General features: G+C 40.4%; 1 protein-coding gene across 4 annotated transcripts in view; it reads right to left on the bottom strand.

Moving 5' to 3' along the window:
* Positions 1 to 19,834, bottom strand: part of lig3 (ligase III, DNA, ATP-dependent) — a 33,318-nt gene that overhangs the window by 1,019 nt on the left and 12,465 nt on the right. For 2 of the 4 annotated variants that reach the window (XM_031308283.1, XM_035991124.1), the window contains exons 2-20: positions 17,245 to 17,811; positions 14,259 to 14,387; positions 13,162 to 13,377; positions 12,880 to 13,031; positions 12,428 to 12,594; positions 10,272 to 10,349; positions 9,985 to 10,153; positions 5,091 to 5,246; positions 3,964 to 4,095; positions 3,794 to 3,873; positions 3,549 to 3,636; positions 3,375 to 3,452; positions 3,102 to 3,225; positions 1,671 to 1,813; positions 1,504 to 1,578; positions 942 to 1,088; positions 618 to 768; positions 459 to 532; positions 280 to 363 (exon numbers count right to left, since the gene is read on the bottom strand). In XM_031308283.1, coding sequence (XP_031164143.1) covers positions 280 to 363; positions 459 to 532; positions 618 to 768; positions 942 to 1,088; positions 1,504 to 1,578; positions 1,671 to 1,813; positions 3,102 to 3,225; positions 3,375 to 3,452; positions 3,549 to 3,636; positions 3,794 to 3,873; positions 3,964 to 4,095; positions 5,091 to 5,246; positions 9,985 to 10,153; positions 10,272 to 10,349; positions 12,428 to 12,594; positions 12,880 to 13,031; positions 13,162 to 13,377; positions 14,259 to 14,387; positions 17,245 to 17,811 — 2,810 coding nt within the window. Of the gene's footprint in view, positions 1 to 279; positions 364 to 458; positions 533 to 617; positions 769 to 941; positions 1,089 to 1,503; positions 1,579 to 1,670; positions 1,814 to 3,101; positions 3,226 to 3,374; positions 3,453 to 3,548; positions 3,637 to 3,793; positions 3,874 to 3,963; positions 4,096 to 5,090; positions 5,247 to 9,984; positions 10,154 to 10,271; positions 10,350 to 12,427; positions 12,595 to 12,879; positions 13,032 to 13,161; positions 13,378 to 14,258; positions 14,388 to 17,244; positions 17,812 to 18,694; positions 18,865 to 19,040; positions 19,124 to 19,834 lie in introns of those variants that run through there. The other 2 variants (XM_031308282.1, XM_031308281.2) reach the window with 2 other exon arrangements.

Below are 19,834 nucleotides of genomic sequence, written 5' to 3'. Positions count from 1 at the left end.
TTATTTATCACACTATGGGGGCAATCCTCCAGGAAACATCCCCAGATCACAGGAGTTACAGTACAACATTATCATACTTGACAGAACCTTAAGACCAGAGCGGCAAAAAATAAGACCCAAGTTGTACGTCACCTTTAGTTTTAACTGGTAGAAAGAGGTTATTTTGAATAGCAGTACAGATAAAGAGCCTTTTCTTTTTAAACATCAAAAAACTTTTCTACTCCGTAGTACAAGCACCATTGTATGAATATGTGGGAGCTGGACAGTTTGTTGACCAACCTTGTCATTCCTTGGCTCTAGTAGTTGAGAGGTTGGCTTGGTTTTGCTTTGTCCATTGCTGTGAACACTTTCACTCTTCTTCACCTGATCGGACAGAGCAGTTCACTCATTCACAATGTCTGACAGGAATACTGTAATGATGAATCATGTGAACGTACTGTGTGCTGTGCAGTAAATACCTTCTTGGCACTGGATGCTTCTGAGCCAGGAGTGCGAGGCTGGGATTTCACCGCCTTTGGTTTGGGTGTGCTGTCTGTGAAGAGTGCATGTTATTGTTTTATCAAATAAAAGTACTACACAGTTCTTGTCCCCTTGATGTCGGCGGTGTTTGTACTTACTGGTCTTCTTGGGTGGAGCACTTCCATGGGATGAAGACGACGGGGAGCTTCGGCCGCTGTCCCCTCCTGAGGAGCCCTTGTCATCGTTGGATGTAGAAGGTCCAGCTGTCACTTTAAAGTCACAGTTCTCCTTTGATATGCGGTAGAGCTCCTAAGCAGAGTGATGAAATGACCACATGGACTTTAGCCAAGAAATGTAATGTTTTCTGTCACGAGAGATTGAAGACCTGTGTTGCATTCAAATAATTTAGCGCAGGCGTGTTTTACTGCCTTTTTACTGCCAATATTTCAACTCATTTGTCGTGTCGTGATGCAATGTCCTACTTTAAGCTGGTGCAAGTTGGTAGCAGTCTTCCAGTCCTTGTCATCACGAATGCGTGTCATGCGGGGAAAGCGGATAGAGATGCCATCAGCGGTGTGCATTTCTGATTTGGAAAACTCTGCGCCTGTGATCTCCCAGACAGGTGCTTGCTGCAGCAGAGAAAACAGCAGGTAAAACTAAACATAAATCACGAGGCAAATATATGACTGCTTCTCCATAAAATGAGAAAAAAAAAAAAAAGTGTTGTGGATTCCATTACTATGTTCTATTTTCAGACTTGAAAGCCAGAAAGGGTCATTTCTATCAAAGGTTTTCAATCTCTGAAGTTTTTGTTGTCATGTAAGACTACTTTCAGGTTGGAAATGCCTCCCAGCTCTGCAGCATGGGTAATCATTATCGCAATACCGTTGAGAGTAACTTATTTGGAGAAATTCCTGCAGAAGACATATTGCAAGAGATGCTTTTTTACTTATGACTTTATTTAAAAGGTCTGCAGAAATACAACTGACTGTGCATGAACAGACCCATTGGGAAATACAAATGTGCTGAATAGTGAAATCTCACCTGAGGATCACGAATAATGAAGTCCGGATAATAGTTCTTGATGATTTTCAGCCAACCTGGGATTTTGCTCGGGTCCTACACAAAGACACGCACACAAAAGATTAATCCTTGCTTTTATTACATCAGCTCAATATTCCAGGCAGGCCTCTAAGTGGATCCTCTCTGACCTTGCTGATTTTGATCACATCCAGCTCTTTCTGAAGCCGGGCCAAGGTGGCGTCATCGTAGCCTCCGGAGCACTTGGTGACTGTGCACCATTTCTTGGAGTGTGGGTCATAACAGCCCATTAGAAAACTGGACATGATGCCCCCTGGTGGGTAGAAGAACACACATGGCATTAGGAGGGACATTTTGGAAAGTGCTGCTGGTGGAGACTATGCAGACCCATTAGATAGTCCCTCCACAGGCCTTAAAACATACACTCCTACGCTGTATAGTTTCACATAAATTCCAAAACCTAGCCTCCTCAAATCCACTGATAATTCCTTTTTTCCAGCTGTTGTTTTCTACTTCCCACTTTTGTCCCATAGTATAAGTGTTTTAATCTGATTCGTTGTTTCTGCTCTAGTAGCTTGTCTTCACACTCCCTGAGCTGTCTTCATTAGCCATGCTTTTGAGATTTGTGCCTTTGTTTTGGCATGTTATGTTTTCATAATGTTATATGCCCATTACCCAGCCTCCTCCATGGCTCTCATTTCTTGTCTGCTTATATGCTTCACCCAATGTCAGCATCTCCTTTGCACCATGATCCATCTGCATATTTTTCACATGAAATGTTACTATGCTGGACTCTGGGCTTTGTATTCATAATGTTATAGAGTTTTAACCCACTGAGCTACAAGGGTACACAGTTTTAAGTGCTTTTATACCAAATCCTGTTGTAATGTTTAATAAAAGGTTATGTTCATATAATTTCCAAGATACAATAAGTGTCAGTACTAATAGTCTTGCTTTGCCAGACCCTCCTCCAAAGTGCGCTGGAGGAGAGTCTGGCTACTCCACACAGCATTGGGGGATAGGAGGAAAACGTGTTCTGGTTTATTGGCATTTCTTTAAACTAATCACAATCGTCTTGGGTGGTGCTAAGCACTGGGGACAAGCTGTGGTGTCTGCAAAATAGCCTCGTGAAGGAACTTGTTTTGATGGAACGTGTACGTCTAAAGGTTGTTTTAGTCGTGCAACAGAAAACTCAGATTGGACAGATAGTCTAGCTAGCTGTCTGGATTTACCCTGCAGAGATCTGAGTAAAGGTTAACCATAGTCCTCCGAAATAAAATGCCAACACAAAGAAAGCCCAAGGCAACGGAGCAATCCCGTCAAGGATATAGACTAGTACTAATAAAACCTGAACAGTTTGCAAAATGGTCCGCCTGATGGTAAAAACAACTTAAATTATTATTAAAATTAAGACCAATAGTAAAACGGTCTTAGTTAGCTCATTCATAGAGTCACTATCCTTATTTTACAGGAAGTGGCTAAGCATTAAAAAAGGGCACACAAACTGTCAGAACAAATGAGAGCATCGAGAAGTGGAAGAGACTCTTGGAAGTCCACAGCATAAAGAAATAAATGAAGTGGATGGTTAGGGCTTTACGGACCGTTTGAGCCTTTTCCATAGAAGGCCCCCAGCACCACTAGGTCAGCTGTGTCTGCCATCGCCCCTTCGTTCAAATAGTCCTTCTTCACCTTCAGCCAATGGCGCTTTCCTGGTTCATAGGAGCCCTGAGACATACAGATACACAAAGCTTGATTGTCATGATGTATAACTTGCTCATTGTGTTCACATTCTTTCCACTCTCATGTGCATTAGATACATATTGCCATCAGTTTCTTTCCATTTGGAGATTAAAAAAAAAAAAAAATCAACTAACCTTCAAGTCTTTCAGCACCAGGCCTTCCAGTCCCTCTCTGATGACACGAGTTATCATTTCAGCCAGATCTCCTGCCCTCTGACACAAACATAACACACACACACACACATATATGATATAAGGTATTACAGATGTATACATTCAGCAGAAAGACAAATTCAGAGTTTTACTTACAGTGACGTGCTTCATCTCTGAGAACAGGATCCTGTTGGTGACTTCAACCATGTTGTCATGCAGGAACTTTCTGCGTTCACACAGAGGCCTGAAGAATATGATGACCGTGCATAAATGGAAGAGGTTTGGTCTTATTGTTAAAGTGGTAAAGTGTTAAAAAAGTACACGTTTGCATCACTGCCATAATGTGTTATTCTTTGTACATTGGAATTAAAAGACGTTTTTAAGACAATGAATGACATTACCTCTCCATGAGACTCACACCGTTGAAGAAGATGCAGTCGAAAACAAAAAGGCACACGTTGGCATCTTGAAAAGCAGCTTTCTGAAGGGAGAGGAAAGTGTGAGGGGTTACAACAATGACCAAATCATGTCAAAAAAGAAAAAGGGGAAACAAGTGCTGTGGTGTTCTCACCTTGTGTACACCCAAAGTCCCAAAGGGCAGGGGTTTACTTGTCTTTGTGTCAATTAGAAGGACTTCAGCATCCAATATCATACTGTGGCCTCCGGGGAAAGCCTGGGGGATGTAGTTCTTGAAATGGGCCACCTGAAACATCAACATGGACACACACGGGGCTTAGGTACGGAGTAGAAATATGACACATTTGATACTGTTACAGCAAAGACTTAAGAGAATGGCACTGTCCCAGGATTTTAATAGGCTTGACACTGTAAAAAGATATTGTGTAAATAATAAGGTGCATTAACCTGATGTGTATGTGAAATGATAAAAAAAAAAACTTACTATACTTCAAATACTATATTTGATCTTTCTCATTTGGGCTTGTATCCACTATTCATGTTCTGGTCTACAGTGTTATCACTTAATAAAAAAAGGGAAAAAGGTGGCCATACTATAACAGAAACATGTTGCAGGAGGGAAAGATAGTAACGCAGGTTCTAATATAGCTGCTCAGAAGCTGAGTAACCGAGGGGTGTACCTCCAGATATCATCAATGCTAATGTGTGAGGATAAAGTAAGAGCTTGGTAAAACTTTTGGACTTTTACCATTAAAACGCCTACAGAATTGTGAGAAAAGTAAGAAAAAAGAAGTAGAGATGCCTCCCTAAGCATTTGGATGGGTCGAAGCACATTGCCTGTACATATCCTCACTCATAAAAAGGAGTGTCTCTTAGTGCTTGGTGTTCTTTACTGAAGTTCACTGGGGTTCAAGATTGTTGTGAGGTATATATTGGGTGCACAGCAGCAACCTCTAGTGGTTTGAAATGGGTATGGTGGTAATGAACATGATGTGGAGCTATTTATCCGTGGATGTTTAAGGCTCTCAGCCGCACGCTGATAGAGCAAATGCTGGAAAATCCCTGTGGGAAATGTCTGAATTTAATGCTGCGAAAATACCTTTAAATTGGTAATCCTGCAAGGGCAAACCTGAAGAGATTCTATTCTGACATGCATAGTCATACTAATTGTTATTCAGCCTCACAGGCTCTGTGTGTGTGTGTGTGTGTGTGTGTGTGTGTGTGTGTGTGTGTGTGTGTGTGTGTGTGTGTGTGCGTGCGTGCGTGCGTTATAAGACTGACTTTGTGTGGTAACACTGGCTTGAGGCTGCGGCTGAAGTAGCTGAAGTTGTCTCCGTTCTTATGGACTTGCACACGTTCTCCATCATACTTGATCTCAGAGTACATCCCATTGGGGCATTTCTTCATGGCGTACTCAACGGATTTACATGCCTCCGCCTGAAATCACAAAGGAAAACAACAAGCTCTCAGCAAGGAACCACATTCTTACATACAATCACTTTTCATTAAAAGTTTCTCCTAGTGGCAAAAGTGAGCCGATCTTTAACCGAGTGACTGGTGAGATATGGGAAAACAACTGTGCCATAACTGAAAAGAAGTGTGATGGGTCGAGAAACACAAGCAGTCAGGCAATCAGGCAGGTTGAAAACAAAATCCTGGGTTAGCCAGATTTATTTGGAAGAGAAAAGTGGTTTAGATACTCTAATCTGGCTAAACTACTGGCTTGTTTACAACCTGTCTGATCACCTGACTGCATTTAAGAGATGTTGCTCTGTTCCATGATCCCAGTTACCATAACCAATAGAAATGATGGTCACTACACTAGAAAAGTAAGACCTACTTGTTGCATCAAGGCGTTGGTTTGAAATAAAGGAAAGAGCAATAATGATACAGGTGGCAAGAGAGAAGCAGTTTCCAGTTAAGAAAAGTCTCCTCTGTATTCAGCAAAACTGCATCATAGACTCAAAGCTTTGGTGGACATGCCTTTGTCTCAATAATCACATAAAACCTTTTAAATTTATCCTTCTCAATATTCTAGCATTGTATTCTAATAATATTGCACCGTTACACTAATCGGCATGACTAAAGCTCACCAATTACATATGTCCATACTTCTTCTTGTTTCTGCCTTCCTAATGTGCCTACTGGGTGTAACAGGCAGGGGATGTAGCTTTTCATCTTCTGCAAACTAATGGTAAAAGGAGACAGAAGTTCAAACTGAAAAGTTGTAAGCCTGCGGGAAGTTTGGAACTGGACTTCGTTATTCATTTGTAAACTATAATGTGATGTAGCTGCAGCAATTTACTTTTATAAAGTATAAATTAAAGTCGTCATTTCATGCATAATTAATAGTTGCATTTATAAAGAGGGATAGTCAGTATGTTTAGAGTAAAAAGTTATCTTTAAGGTCCAGCTGCTGACTGTTTGGTTGTCAAGCGATGAGCCATCAACTGGAAACTGTTTGAACATCATATTCTCTTTATCTTGTTGGATTTTACCCTAATGTGAAGGAATCTAGGGACCTCAATCTCCTGGTAGGCCCATCACAAGCAGTGACAGTTTAATGTCTGATTAGATAGTCAGTCCCTCCTCTCTTATTGAACCTTTAGCCTCTTTCCAACCAAGTAGTTACAGGAACGTAGTTATAGGAACAGTCCACTTCTAAACAGATCTACTAACTACTCTCCCCCAAAACCGTTTTTTTGACATTTGCATTTGCACTGGCCAAGTGGCCATAGGAACTGGTAGGAGGGGTAAGGGAGTGACGCAAGCACGGCAACGGTCTTTATTGCGTCGTCACTTGACTTTAGCGCCACATACAACAACAAACCAGCATGGAGGAGGCCATCGGAATGTTCCTGTTGTGCCTTGCCGGGATCCTCCTAACGGAGTTCGAACGGCGGCGTTTAAAGACTAGGCTGGAGTACTTAACAGAGAAACACAGAAGACGAAGGCTCCAGCGTAATATGATCCTAATTAATATGATGGAAGAAGATAGAAGAGCAGAGCGCAACAGGCAAACGAAATGACGGTAAGTTTAACTAGCATTAACAATTAGCTGGTTGAATGCGTGGTGTTTGTCTTATGAGTTAGCATACGTAGGCGAATTGCAACAGACAGTGAAGAATATGTACTGTTTGTGTTTCAGACGTTGCTAGGTCACTAAGGGTTCCTATGTGGAAAAGGGAAAAGACCCTGCCCAGAAGTAGGAGCTGAAAGAGTTACAGGAACTGCGGTCAGAGGAACTTAATAATTCCCAAATTGGTCCAGTCGGAACACGAGAAAAAAAGGGTTCTATGAACGTTATGTTCTAGGAACTGCAAAAATCTCTCCGGTCGGAAAGGGACTTATGTGTGGAGGCATGTTTGCTTTGTTTTGAGTAAATGTTTGGACATCTTAAAGAAATACTTCACCCTCAAAATGATAATTTGTAAATCAATCAAAATTATTAAAAAAGGTGAAAGAATTTTGTATTATCGCAAACATTTTTTTCTTGCATACAACAGTGTAAAATTGTACTTGAAGCCTTTTACCCAACATTTATAAAGAGGTCTAACAGGGACATTAGTGTTAGGACAAAGACATTCCATTAAATTACTTCAACAATTCAGAAAGTCATATCTTACTTCGAAACGTTTTTCTTTTACAAACCAAGAGTATTGAACTACTTTTTTAGTCTTTTATTGAAAATCTATTTCTAATTTAGTCAGTTCATATTTTAGATAACCCACATACCTTGCCCTTCCCCTGAAAAATTGATTATTATAGTATTGCTGCTGGATATATATATATATATATATATATATATACACACACACAGTGAGGAAAATAAGTATTTGAACACCCTGCTATTTTACAAGTTCTCCCACTTAGAAATCATGGAGGGGTCTGAAATTGTCATCGTAGGTACATGTCCACTGTGAGACACATAATCTAAAAAAAAAAAAAATCCAGAAATCACAATGTATGATTTTTTAACTATTTATTTGTATGATACAGCTGCAAATAAGTATTTGAACACCTGAGAAAATCAATGTTAATATTTGGTACAGTAGCCTTTGTTTGCAATTACAGAGGTCAAACGTTTCCTGTAGTTTTTCACCAGGTTTGCACACACTGCAGGAGGGATTTTGGCCCACTCCTCCACACAGATCTTCTCTAGATCAGTCAGGTTTCTGGGCTGTCGCTGAGAAACACGGAGTTTGAGCTCCCTCCAAAGATTCTCTATTGGGTTCAGGTCTGGAGACTGGCCAGGCCACGCCAGAACCTTGATATGCTTCTTACAGAGCCACTCCTTGGTTATCCTGGCTGTGTGCTTCGGGTCATTGTAATGTTGGAAGACCCAGCCTCGACCCATCTTCAATGCTCTAACTGAGGGAAGGAGGTTGTTCCCCAAAATCTCGCAATACATGGCCCCGGTCATCCTCTCCTTAATACAGTGCAGTCGCCCTGTCCCATGTGCAGAAAAACACCCCCAAAGCATGATGCTACCACCCCCATGCTTCACAGTAGGGATGGTACTCATCATTCTTCTTCCTCCAAACACGGTTAGTGGAATTATGACCAAAAAGTTCTATTTTGGTCTCATCTGACCACATGACTTTCTCCCATGAATCCTCTGGATCATCCAAATGGTCATTGGCAAACTTAAGACGGGCCTTGACATGTGCTGGTTTAAGCAGGGGAACCTTCCGTGCCATGCATGATTTCAAACCATGACGTCTGAGTGTATTACCAACAGTAACCTTGGAAACGGTGGTCCCAGCTCTTTTCAGGTCATTGACCAGCTCCTCCCGTGTAGTTCTGGGCTGATTTCTCACCTTTCTTAGGATCATTGAGACCCCACGAGGTGAGATCTTGCATGGAGCCCCAGTCCGAGGGAGATTGACAGTCATGTTTAGCTTCTTCCATTTTCTAATGATTGCTCCAACAGTGGACCTTTTTTCACCAAGCTGCTTGGCAATTTCCCCGTAGCCCTTTCCAGCCTTGTGGAGGTGTACAATTTTGTCTCTAGTGTCTTTGGACAGCTCTTTGGTCTTGGCCATGTTAGTAGTTGGATTCTTACTGATTGTATGGGGTGGACAGGTGTCTTTATGCAGCTAACGACCTCAAACAGGAGCATCTAATTTAGGATAATAAATGGAGTGGAGGTGGACATTTTAAAAGGCAGACTAACAGGTCTTTGAGGGTCAGAATTCTAGCTGATAGACAGGTGTTCAAATACTTATTTGCAGCTGTATCATACAAATAAATAGTTAAAAAATCATATAATAATGTATAACTAGTTATCAATTAAATGAGGGCATGAGGACAAATGTTTATTTCATTTTATTTTGCATGTGCATCTCAAGTTAATTGATGTGGTCAGAAAAGTCAGATGTCATTTGTATTAAAATTTGTATAAATAAAATATATACAAATAAATAGCCGGCAAGATAAAATGTTTTTTAGCAATGTGTTTTTCCCTCATTTTGAAATACATCAGTGAATTTATCTTGGCATTTTTTGAGTCGGTATAAAAAACCTCCCCTTTGCAATTTGAGCCAAATTCCCTCACACTGTTTGGTGATGTGACTTCTATGAATCACTGCGGTTCAGACAAGTCAGCCTTGTATTGAATCACAAAGACTAAATAGTTAAAGGAACTATATTCTCAGAAGGCAAAGAACTGCTACTTCTGCTACTTGGGCGGAGTGATTAGCGCAACACCTGAAAAGCACCGTTGTTACTCTCTGCTCCTCACCATGGGGGCTTCTTGTGTGCTGTGAGCAAATCACTCCGCCCAAGAAGCAGAAGTAGCAGTGCTTCGCTTTCTGAGAATATAGTTCCCAGTTTGTATACAGTTAGAAGATGGCTGTGTGTCATGTGACCTTGTTATTTGTACACCCTGTGACTATACAAATCACAACATGTAAAGAGGAAAATGTTGGCGTTATTTTGTCACTTATTGGGAGCAGTAGGCTAGATGGAACCGTTTACCTCCAGGATCTGTGCTAAACTAGGCTAGCGGTGGGTGCACGCACGGAGATGAGAAGGGTATGTGTGGACTTATCTAACTCTGGGGATACAGTGAATAAGCTAAAGTCCCAATAAGTCAGCGTGTTCCTTTAAATCAGGAAGAACTGTTGAAAACAGTGAGTGTAAACATTTTTCACATTTGAGTGGTGGTACTCACCAACATGGGCTGAACGGGGGTCATGAGCGAGGCCTCCACAGTGAGGAGTTTCCTGGGTCCTGAGCCATTAGACACCTCCTGCTGATTCCTCAACACCCGTTCAATCACGTCACCCAGATTACGCGAGGCCTTGAAGGCATCGTAAGCATTTGGATCCACTGCATCTAAGCTGCATAACGGGCAATAATGAAAGAGGAGTTCAAGATCGGTATCAAAATATAATCTTTCTTCAATGTGACTAAAGAACAGTGCATATTAACTTCTAGGCAGAAGAAAAAGACACTTACACATGTTTTGCTCCGGAGTTCATCTTCAAGTCATGTTTAATAAGTCGAATGATGCATTTTAGGTCATTACCGGTACATCTATGATGAAAAGAGAATGCAGATTATCACTGGGGTGAAATTGTCAGGCAAATTCAGAAGTATTACAGCATTTCATGAAGCAGAAATCTAGCAGGTTATGACCAGAAAGGTTCTTAAATAGCCCTACATAAGTAATAAATATACGATAATTACATTACTTTGTATTACTGTAATTCACAGAAACTAAGTAATTCAGAAAAAAACTGCTCATCATGTCATGACACAAGTAGACCTATTATTCAGTACAGCACAATAAATGTCTGTTTACAGCTAGCAAGATGTTATTTTGTTTTTGACAAATAAACATAGACCCACTCCAGCATCTGCTACTGTGGGGGGTAGAATGTCAAATACAGATGTCTAGTATGTGTGTATGTGTATGTTAGACATGCCTCAGGCAGACACACAAAAAGGGAAAAGTGCAAAACAAGCAAGCAAAACAAGTGGAAACACATAATGGCAACACTTACAAATACTGTGAAAAGAAATCACATAATCTGTCACCCTGGCTTTCCCACATTTTTGTAGTAAACTGTGTACATTTAAAAAAAAAAAATTGAACAATTACTGACAGTTCTAGCACCACAATAAATCATCTACATCATGTGGAGAGGCATAGATATAGAACAATATCTATGTGGAGAGGTATGACTACAAAAGACACAGCCAGACGTGATGACTTGTGTTATTAGTATAACTAGTGTTAGTATACATTTAGATACATTAGGTTAGTCTGTCTGACTTCCCTACCCCTGTCAATGGTACTCAACCACAGAACATTTTTGATTATATTGAACACATTTGATAAATGGGTCATAAATCTATAGTTTTAAGCTAAGGTAATTTTCTGAAACAGCTGGATACTGATGTATTTTAGCAGATGTTTCTCAAATAGTAGTAACATAAGAAAGCTTTTTTGCACACCTCTTTTGTCGGGCAGGTGCGTTGGATGTGACCAAATATACCTTCATCAGGTAATGTGTGAATTTACCTGATGAAGGTCTAAGACCAAACCGTTGTATTTTCTAAATAAATAATTGCTTGCGTAATGGTCAGTGTGCGGGATTCTTTCTGAACTCAAATGGTAGTAAAAAGAGCATTTGTTGGGGACTATTTTCAGCGATGAGTATTTGCGGCACCAGGACAAACATACAAAACAAAAATGATTCTAGAATAAAATGCAGCTCTGCACTCTGCTGATGCTGTGTGACACAGCCAACTGGCTGGATTCTACACAGTCATGTTTTCTTTAAACATCTGTTGGTCACAGACTAGGTAAATTAAGCCCCTATTCCATACCCATTTGCTGGCTTGGCTTAACCCGGCGCGTCAGCCCAGCACGGCAGGGATTTTCATCTGCATTACAACAGGGTTACCCGCTTAAAAGTGTCTCTCGAGTCGATGAAATTTAAAAGCAGCAGGCTGATCCATGGCTGTGAAACGGTGGATAAACATTTCATTTCCTATAGATTTTTTTCACAATATGAGTCCCCGGTGATATTGTTATTTAAAAGCTTTTATTACGAAGCAGCAACATTTAGGAAATGTTGGGTTTTCATCAGCAGTTACTTAACGACTCCTATACCGCTGAAAGTGAACATGAAACCGTAAAATAAAGACATCTGAAGGCACAATCGGGGACGCAGGAGAGGAACTAAACTTCAAACCACAGAGATTCAGTCAGAAACTACTTGAGAGCTGAAAAGACAGACTTTTAAAAACGTATTTCTCTCTGGTCTGCTGCACAGACATGGGTTGAGTTTAGCGCACTTGCCCAACTCCGAAGCCGGTCCATCTCTGGCGCGACTCAGTGCGTTTAAATTGGTAATGGAAGCGCAAATCAGCGCGGCATGGGATTGACTCGGTGCGGCCAAAAGGCCAACGGAAAAACACCATTAAAAGTCTCTACGCTGAATCGTGCCACATGATTGTTCATAATTTTGGAAAGGTAGAAAGAGAGCCTTGAACGTTTTTATTGTAGCAGGTATGCGGTACTAATCATTTTACTGAATTACCATAACTGTGCTGTTTTACTACCCAGACCAATTGATATAATAAATGGTAATGTACTGCATTACTTTTTGGCAATATCCTCCAGCTCAGTCTGCTGCTCATCCTCCTTGGTCATTTGGGCAAGGCGGGTCAGTGAGGCGTCCACTTCCTGAATGGTCAGGAGGCTCTTGGTAGCCGCGGGAAATGATTTACTCTCCTCGAAGAACATCCTCACTGTCTCAGACACATCGCCCTTAAAAAAAAAAAAGGAGAAGACACCCACAGTATTTTAAGTGTTCTTTTTGACAATTAGTTCCTCTGTTATCATTTTCAAGACACGATGTCAAGAGACTATAATTGGCCAGAATGAAATCCCCTGAGACATGCATTTTTAATCTGAGAATATCAATGAAAATGCTTTGAATAAACGCTGGTGAGAAGGTTTTTGGTTCTAAAATAAAACATTCAGCGCATGTGGCATATTTTTTAACATTCGCAAAGCACAAGAGTTTATGTGTGAGAACATATGGACACTGACCTGCTCCAGATCGCGCACCATGTCATCCTGGCTGCATTTGAATATGCGGCTGAAGAGTTTTACGATCTGCTTGTCATTTAGGTTGTAGACACTTTTTACAACACCTGGCAGGAGCAGCTTCACCGTCAGATAAAGATCTCCATGGAACTTATCTACGATGGAAGAAAAGAAGATTTACGACAAAAATGTTGCTGTAGAAATCCTTGGCCTTGGATTCTGTCACATGCTGTCGTGCTGAAATCTGCTAAAGCCTATAAACACAAAAAAAATTAACACACTAACCTCCACCTGAGCCCTTCTTGAGGAACTTTTCAATAATCTGTGTCTTGACATTGTAGCTGTTGTGTTCTGCCACCATGGCACAGAGCTTGCGAAACTCTCTAAAGAGGCAGTCCTTGTGCTGGCGGTCACATAGCTGGGTGGACAGGGCGCTGCCTTGGCTGACATTGGCAGGGGAAGAGGATGGTCCTGGGCTGCTGGAGCTGCCAGCTTTCGCAGCTGTCAGGACAGTGAAGTGGAACAGTGCACGCAATGAGACCAATTCGACAAAACACGTACTTCTTCTACATTCACAGTGGGACAAAAAGTCAAGTTGATTTTAACAGTTTAAATGATTACCTGGTACTTTCTAAGTTGACTGATTACTGTTAATGGGATAATACAGCCGTGGTACTTTGGCTTAGTGCAAACAATTTCTTAAAACATCTTCAAAAATAATACATGCCCCTTAATTATTGCTACAGTCCAGAATGTGTATTGGACAAGCTTGCTGACTTGTCCTCCTAAACTCCTATCTAGACGGTCAGTAATTGAGCTTTGATGAGAACACTGAGGCAATATGCAACAAAGACTGTACAAAGACTGTGTTTTCTGTGGAGGTGAAATGTTTTTAATGTTGACAGAAAGCTGGTGGTGATATTTTACAGATCCATCATACAATCAGTCCTGCATTTCTCACTGATTGGTTAGTATGGCAATTTGAATATGCCAAACAGAAATCAACTGGGCAAAACTGTCATAGTGGGGAGTACACTCATTGGTTAGCAGCAGCCTTCTCTGTCAGAGATGTTCCTCTTTTAGGGAAATGATCTCAATTGAACTACAGTATACCTTTACAGTTCAATAGGGCAGACGCAAATGCTGTTTGAGACAAAGTGTGGTGTGCCCATTCCTCCATGTGAGAATAATCAGACAGTGGAACATGTTTTTCTGACCCTTTCTAATCCAAGATGTTCCTTTTGGCTGTCCATTTTTATACAATGTTCCTTGCTTCAATTACTTTTGTTGTTGACCAGCTTGTTGTATTGTTTTAACTTTTGTGAATGGATTTAGAGCAAATATGAAACCACTTGACCTGAGATATATATATCATATCTTACCAGTAAAGCCTGAGAACTTGCGCGGAGCGTTGACAGATGGGTCAGCAGGAGGAGACATTAGCTGGCCAGAGGTGTTCATCTTGGCCTGCACCTTCTTCTTTGGACTTGCACCGACTTTGGCCATCAGGTCTACAAGACAAGATGAATGGCTTTAGAACAAATAACCATAACCATTTGACATGGAATACCATAACTTAAAGTGTACATACTATGCTTTTCTGTATTTTCTGTTATACCTACAATGTTATAATGTCAGATTTTTATGTTAAACGTGGACAAAACTTCACATAATGAGGTAAACGTATTTTGGAAAAATACCTGTGAGCTAAAACATTCAGATTTCCAACTATTCGGAACGCTCCTGTTTCAACAGTTTTTCTACTTTCGGCTGAGAGTTACGTAACACTTAGCCGGCCTTCTCCAGCCTTCTATGATTGGTCATCTTCTCCAGGTAGGCAGGACTGGAGTGGGTTTTTTTAAGCTACTGCAGTGTTAACATTGTCACATGTAGCTACATGCTAACGACAGATAAATATGATATCTTGGCTACCAATGTTGTTAAATTCTCCCCAATTCTGGGTCACATTACTCCTGAAACATTTTTGGTTATGTAGTATTTGGTTTAAAAGCCTTAATCTGCGACTTTTCACTGTAGAAAGTGCTGCTATACTCTGTGTTCACTGCTAACAATGGTAGCTACATGCTAACGGCAGTAAACAATGTAATCTGGGATGCCAATGTTGTTAAATTCTCCCCAATTTCGGGTCACATTACTGCTGACACATGTCCGATTGGGTAGTATTTGGTTCAGAAGCCTTTATCTGCGATGTTTGACTGTAGAAAGTGCTGCTTCGTTCCACTACAATCTAACATTAGCATACTGCTAACTATTAAAGATGCAGTAGGTAAGACTTATAGAACTAACTTTCTGTCATATTTGCTGAAACTGACCCTATGTTCCAGTAGAACTACATGAAGCAGGTAATTTAAAATCCAGCTCCTGTAATCCTACAGCCTGTAGTGTGATTTGCAAAAATCCACCGCTCCCTGTTTAGATGCTCCAATCATGGCCAGGGGGGTGTCTAACTGCATGTCAATCACTGCTCATGTACACGCAGTCATTCTCCCTTGTGGGGGGAGGGGCTTAGGAGACCGTTTGGGTTTTAGCAGAAAGGGGGGAGGGACTGAGAAGTTGTCGATGTTCAAATTCTTTGGCTAACTCCTGGATCTTCACAATCCTACCTACACCTTTAAGTAGCTGCATGCTAACGCCAGATAGCTGTAATCTTGGCGTCCAATGCTGGTTATTTCTCCCCAATTTCAGGGTCACATTACTGCTGGGACATGTCCGGTTGTGTAGTATTTGGTTTAGAAGCCTTTATTTGTGATTTTTCATGGTACAAAGTCGTGCTATATACTCTGTTGCAGTAGCTCCAGCTGCTACTAGTGAAACAAAACTGGAGTGCAGTGGAGATTCCATGAAACACGCTGGCCAATCAGAGCAGATTGGGCTGTTTTGGGAGGGGGGCTTAAAGAGACAGGCGGTCCAGCAGAGCGTCCCATACAGAGGGTGAATACAGATGCAGCAGCCATGGGCAGTATGAGAAAGATACACTGTTTTTTGAACGTTAAATATATAGTATATATAAACATGTCCTAGTACAAACACAAAATACAAGTGTGAACCTGAAATGCTATATAATAGTTCCCCTTTAAATATGTAACTTCTGGGCACCCGGATAGCTCAGTTGGTAGAGCAGGCGCCCATATATAGAGGTTTACTCCTCGACGCAGCGGGCCCGGGTTCGACTCCGACCTGCGGCCCTTTGCTGCATGTCATTTCCCCTCTCTCTCCCCTTTAATGTCTTCAGCTGTCCTGTAAAATAAAGGCCTAAAAATGCCCAAAAATAATCTTTAAAAAAATGTAACTTCTCAATACACAAGTGAAACAATGGTTAAACAAGAACAAAGATATGAACTCTGAATGAACACACCATCACACCTGTATGTCAATGCACAGACGATCATAAACAATACATACACACATGCAAACAATCATTTTAGCGGTTCTGTTCATTTTAATCCTTAATCAGTCATTATTCTAACCTGAATGTTAAAGCCTAGCCTAATGTGAGGGGCTTTGAATTAGCTTCCACACCAGCCCAGGTACATATGTACAACATGGTAGAGTAGCATCACACTGCTTAAATCTGATGTGAGCACATCCTGAGAACATGTTCCCATGTATGATGCTCTCCTGGAATGTTAAGCCTTCTAAGGAGTTGTACTGGTTGAACAGGTAAACTGGCATCAGGTGCAATAATCTGACACACACCTAGCATGGTGTTGAGTAAAATACATTAATGTATAGTTAACTCAGCAATGCCAAATCACTGGATATTAAGGGTTAAAAAAAATTAGAAGTATTTGTTTCAGAGATATTTGTACTAATGTGTGATGCCTCTGGGTTCTTTCTTTTTTTAATCTAGCACTTACTAACTTAACCAACATAGACCTCACTTGCAGGAGTGAATCAACTGACTGGTGCTTAACTGGTTGTGTAATATTGCAAATTGAGGTTCTGTGGACAGATAAGTTAGTATCAGAATCAGAAAAGGATTTATTGCCAAGTAAAACTTACGAGGAATTTGCCTTAGTGGATGGTGCATACATAAACATAAAAAAATAAACAATAATTGTAAAAGAAACTTTAACATAAATAAACAAATAAATCAACAATGCACTGCAGCCTCTGGTCAGTTTCATTGACTGCTGACCTTCTAAAATATGTGATGGTGTATTAATCAGATTACCGGGAACATTTTTTCCTTTTTCTGTGTTCTCTAAAAAGGTTAAAAGTCAGTAAAACTTTCTTAAAATCAAAGATGAAAGGTTATGTATGTACAAAAGACAACAAGAGCAACAACTTTATGGCTTTTGAATAGTATAAAAAAAGTCATTTTGAGTGTGTGTGTGCCTGTTGTACCTGAAACATGTTTATTAATGAGCTCCCTGTCTTCGTCCTGCAGCTCCTCCCAGCCCTCCAGATCTGTGATGTCCTCAATCTTCTTCGTAGTGGCTCTCGCCCTTTCCAGCTTCTCAAATATGCACTTCACATGATGCCACTCTTTCATCTCCCCTGCAGACTCGCTGAAAGGGTTTGGCACAATCTTCCCTATGCGCACTATGCCCTTTTGGATTTTGTCTTTGCATTTCTTACATCCTGCAGTACCACGTTTGGCGTATTCAACAATGAACCTCTGTTCTGCCATATCTGGCTGATTGGAGAAACACTGATGTAGGGAAAGCTGGGGAGGGTCGTTATGGATGAGTTTGGATACCAAGGAGAAATGATGGATTTGCTGGGAAAATTGTACCGCATGAAAAGTTGGGGGTAGATGTTTAAAGCATGAAGAGACAGAAAAGGCTCTACACACTTTCCAAGGTTGCTGATAACTGACAAGTGTTCCAAGATGCTGTAGGCCAACACAGACGGTCTTGTGAGCTAATAAAATAAGCAGTCTCTGCATCCAGTTAGTGGGCAAGTTACAACCTAAAGAAAGCAAAGGGAGATAATGGTTAAGATTTAATTATTTTGTTTGATATAAAAGGTTGCTTTGACGTATCAAAAATTACTGGAACAATCAGCTTGAGTAAAGGTTTAAACTAATTGGCTCAAGTGTTTTACTGACTCCCATAGGGTCCAGGCCATCATGACCCTCTAGCTGTTTGTGATAGTTTTCACTTATCATGTTTTAATACAATATTTTTTAACCAGGTTAAGTTACATACTTGTTTCCTCATTACCAATAGATGTGTTTGCAACCCAAATGTCAGAGAACAAAAGTCCTCTGGACTCATCTCTTGATATGTAAATGTACGTTATTTATCTAAATACAAACAGCTAACGTTAGCTACGTTAAAAGGAACATAAAAAATACAGAGGTACTGCTGTAACGTTACATAGTCTTTTGCGCTTCCTAATTTGGTAAACGTATAGCTACGTTAGTAGACCAAACTGTAACGTTAATGCATTGCACGCACCATATTTTTACATTTCAAATCAAAAGGTGGTGGATTTTCGGATTGGCATAACGTAAGACACACAACGTGCTTATGTGCCTCTTCAACATTTAACAGTAATGTTAACTTAACGTTAAATTATACTTTATCAGTGACCTTTCCTGTATACTTAAAGACAAGCGTGTCCATTCAGTTATAACGTTGTATATTATTGCTAAAAAGTGTAGCTATACGATACGTGTAGCTAAGCCTGATGACACGAAGGCAATTGTTAGGCTAGCTAAGTAGTTGGTTAACGTTAGCTTTAACGTTAGCCATACTCTCGCTGTTCAACATACCGGTACACATAACAGTAAGACAGCTAACGTTAACCTAGATAACAAACATATTGCACGCCAACTATCAAACGTTACCTTGTAGAAGCTTAATAAAACTTGATAGCACGGTTTAAATTGCTAGCCCTCCTCATTGTTGTTAGCCAACAGCTCACCAGTGTCAAGTAACCTTCAGTTACATTTAAAAGATACAATACACTTCCGGCTTGGGTCTGCAAAATAAAATGTATATAACCGAGATAGCAACATAGATATGTATAAGTGTGCAATCATTATGCATTACGCGCATACCGTTTCCTCACCTGGCTTAAACACCCTGCATACACCATGTGAGATGCATTAGCTATTTGTTTCAAATTGTGACATTTGCTTTATTTCGAAAGATAAATATATTTCCGGTATCTCTCTGGTTAATTCCGATTACCTTGACGCAACTAGCCAAAGCTAAAGCCGAAGGGGCTGCAGCATGGGCTGCATGTCGCGGCTGCACAAAGCTCGTTGGGGTTCATAGAAACGGTAGACCTTTAAACAGCTATCTACCGCCATCTGTTGAACCGACCGGATAACTGCATAAAGGATCACCCCTCAATGGATGCATTCTGCAGCGTACTTCTACCATCTGCAAAATTGAAATAATAATAAAAAACAATTAAGACAAAACTTTTTCAAAAACGTGGGATTATAGCAAGCTGGGAGTTTGATTAAATTGCAACTACAGTGATGTATAACCCTTTCATTAATTCAGACATGTTCTAATAGTATAACCATTTCTATCAAGTCCATCAATTCAAAAATGCTATTTTTTATATATTTCAAATACGGAATTTAAATAGGCTACATTTATTCATCAGAAATACTGCCCGTCCCAATTACAATGCTCCTTGCTAAATACTCAGTTGTAGTTGGCAGGTCAGACGAAAAGATCAACAATGTAGAAGTTACGTTGGCACTGTAGCCTACCATGGGTTGCACGTTGGACACCCCATGGTTGGCACCAGGAACTAGTATAATAATATAGTAATATATAATATTGTCTTCAATGACTCAAACATGTAATGCATCCTAATAGGTAGTTTAATTTACCTCAATTAATAGCCTATTAATATAATATTGTTCTTGACGGCCTGCTTCAGTAGGCTAATTGATATTTCCATGTCATTGTCATCTTGATATTGTTTCCTAGGAAAGAATGAGCTTTGACAAATCAACAGTTAATTG

Source organism: Sander lucioperca, chromosome 13, assembly GCF_008315115.2.
Source record: "Sander lucioperca isolate FBNREF2018 chromosome 13, SLUC_FBN_1.2, whole genome shotgun sequence".
NCBI classification, from domain to species: domain Eukaryota; kingdom Metazoa; phylum Chordata; class Actinopteri; order Perciformes; family Percidae; genus Sander; species Sander lucioperca.
This window is presented reverse-complemented; position numbering and strand designations above follow the sequence as displayed.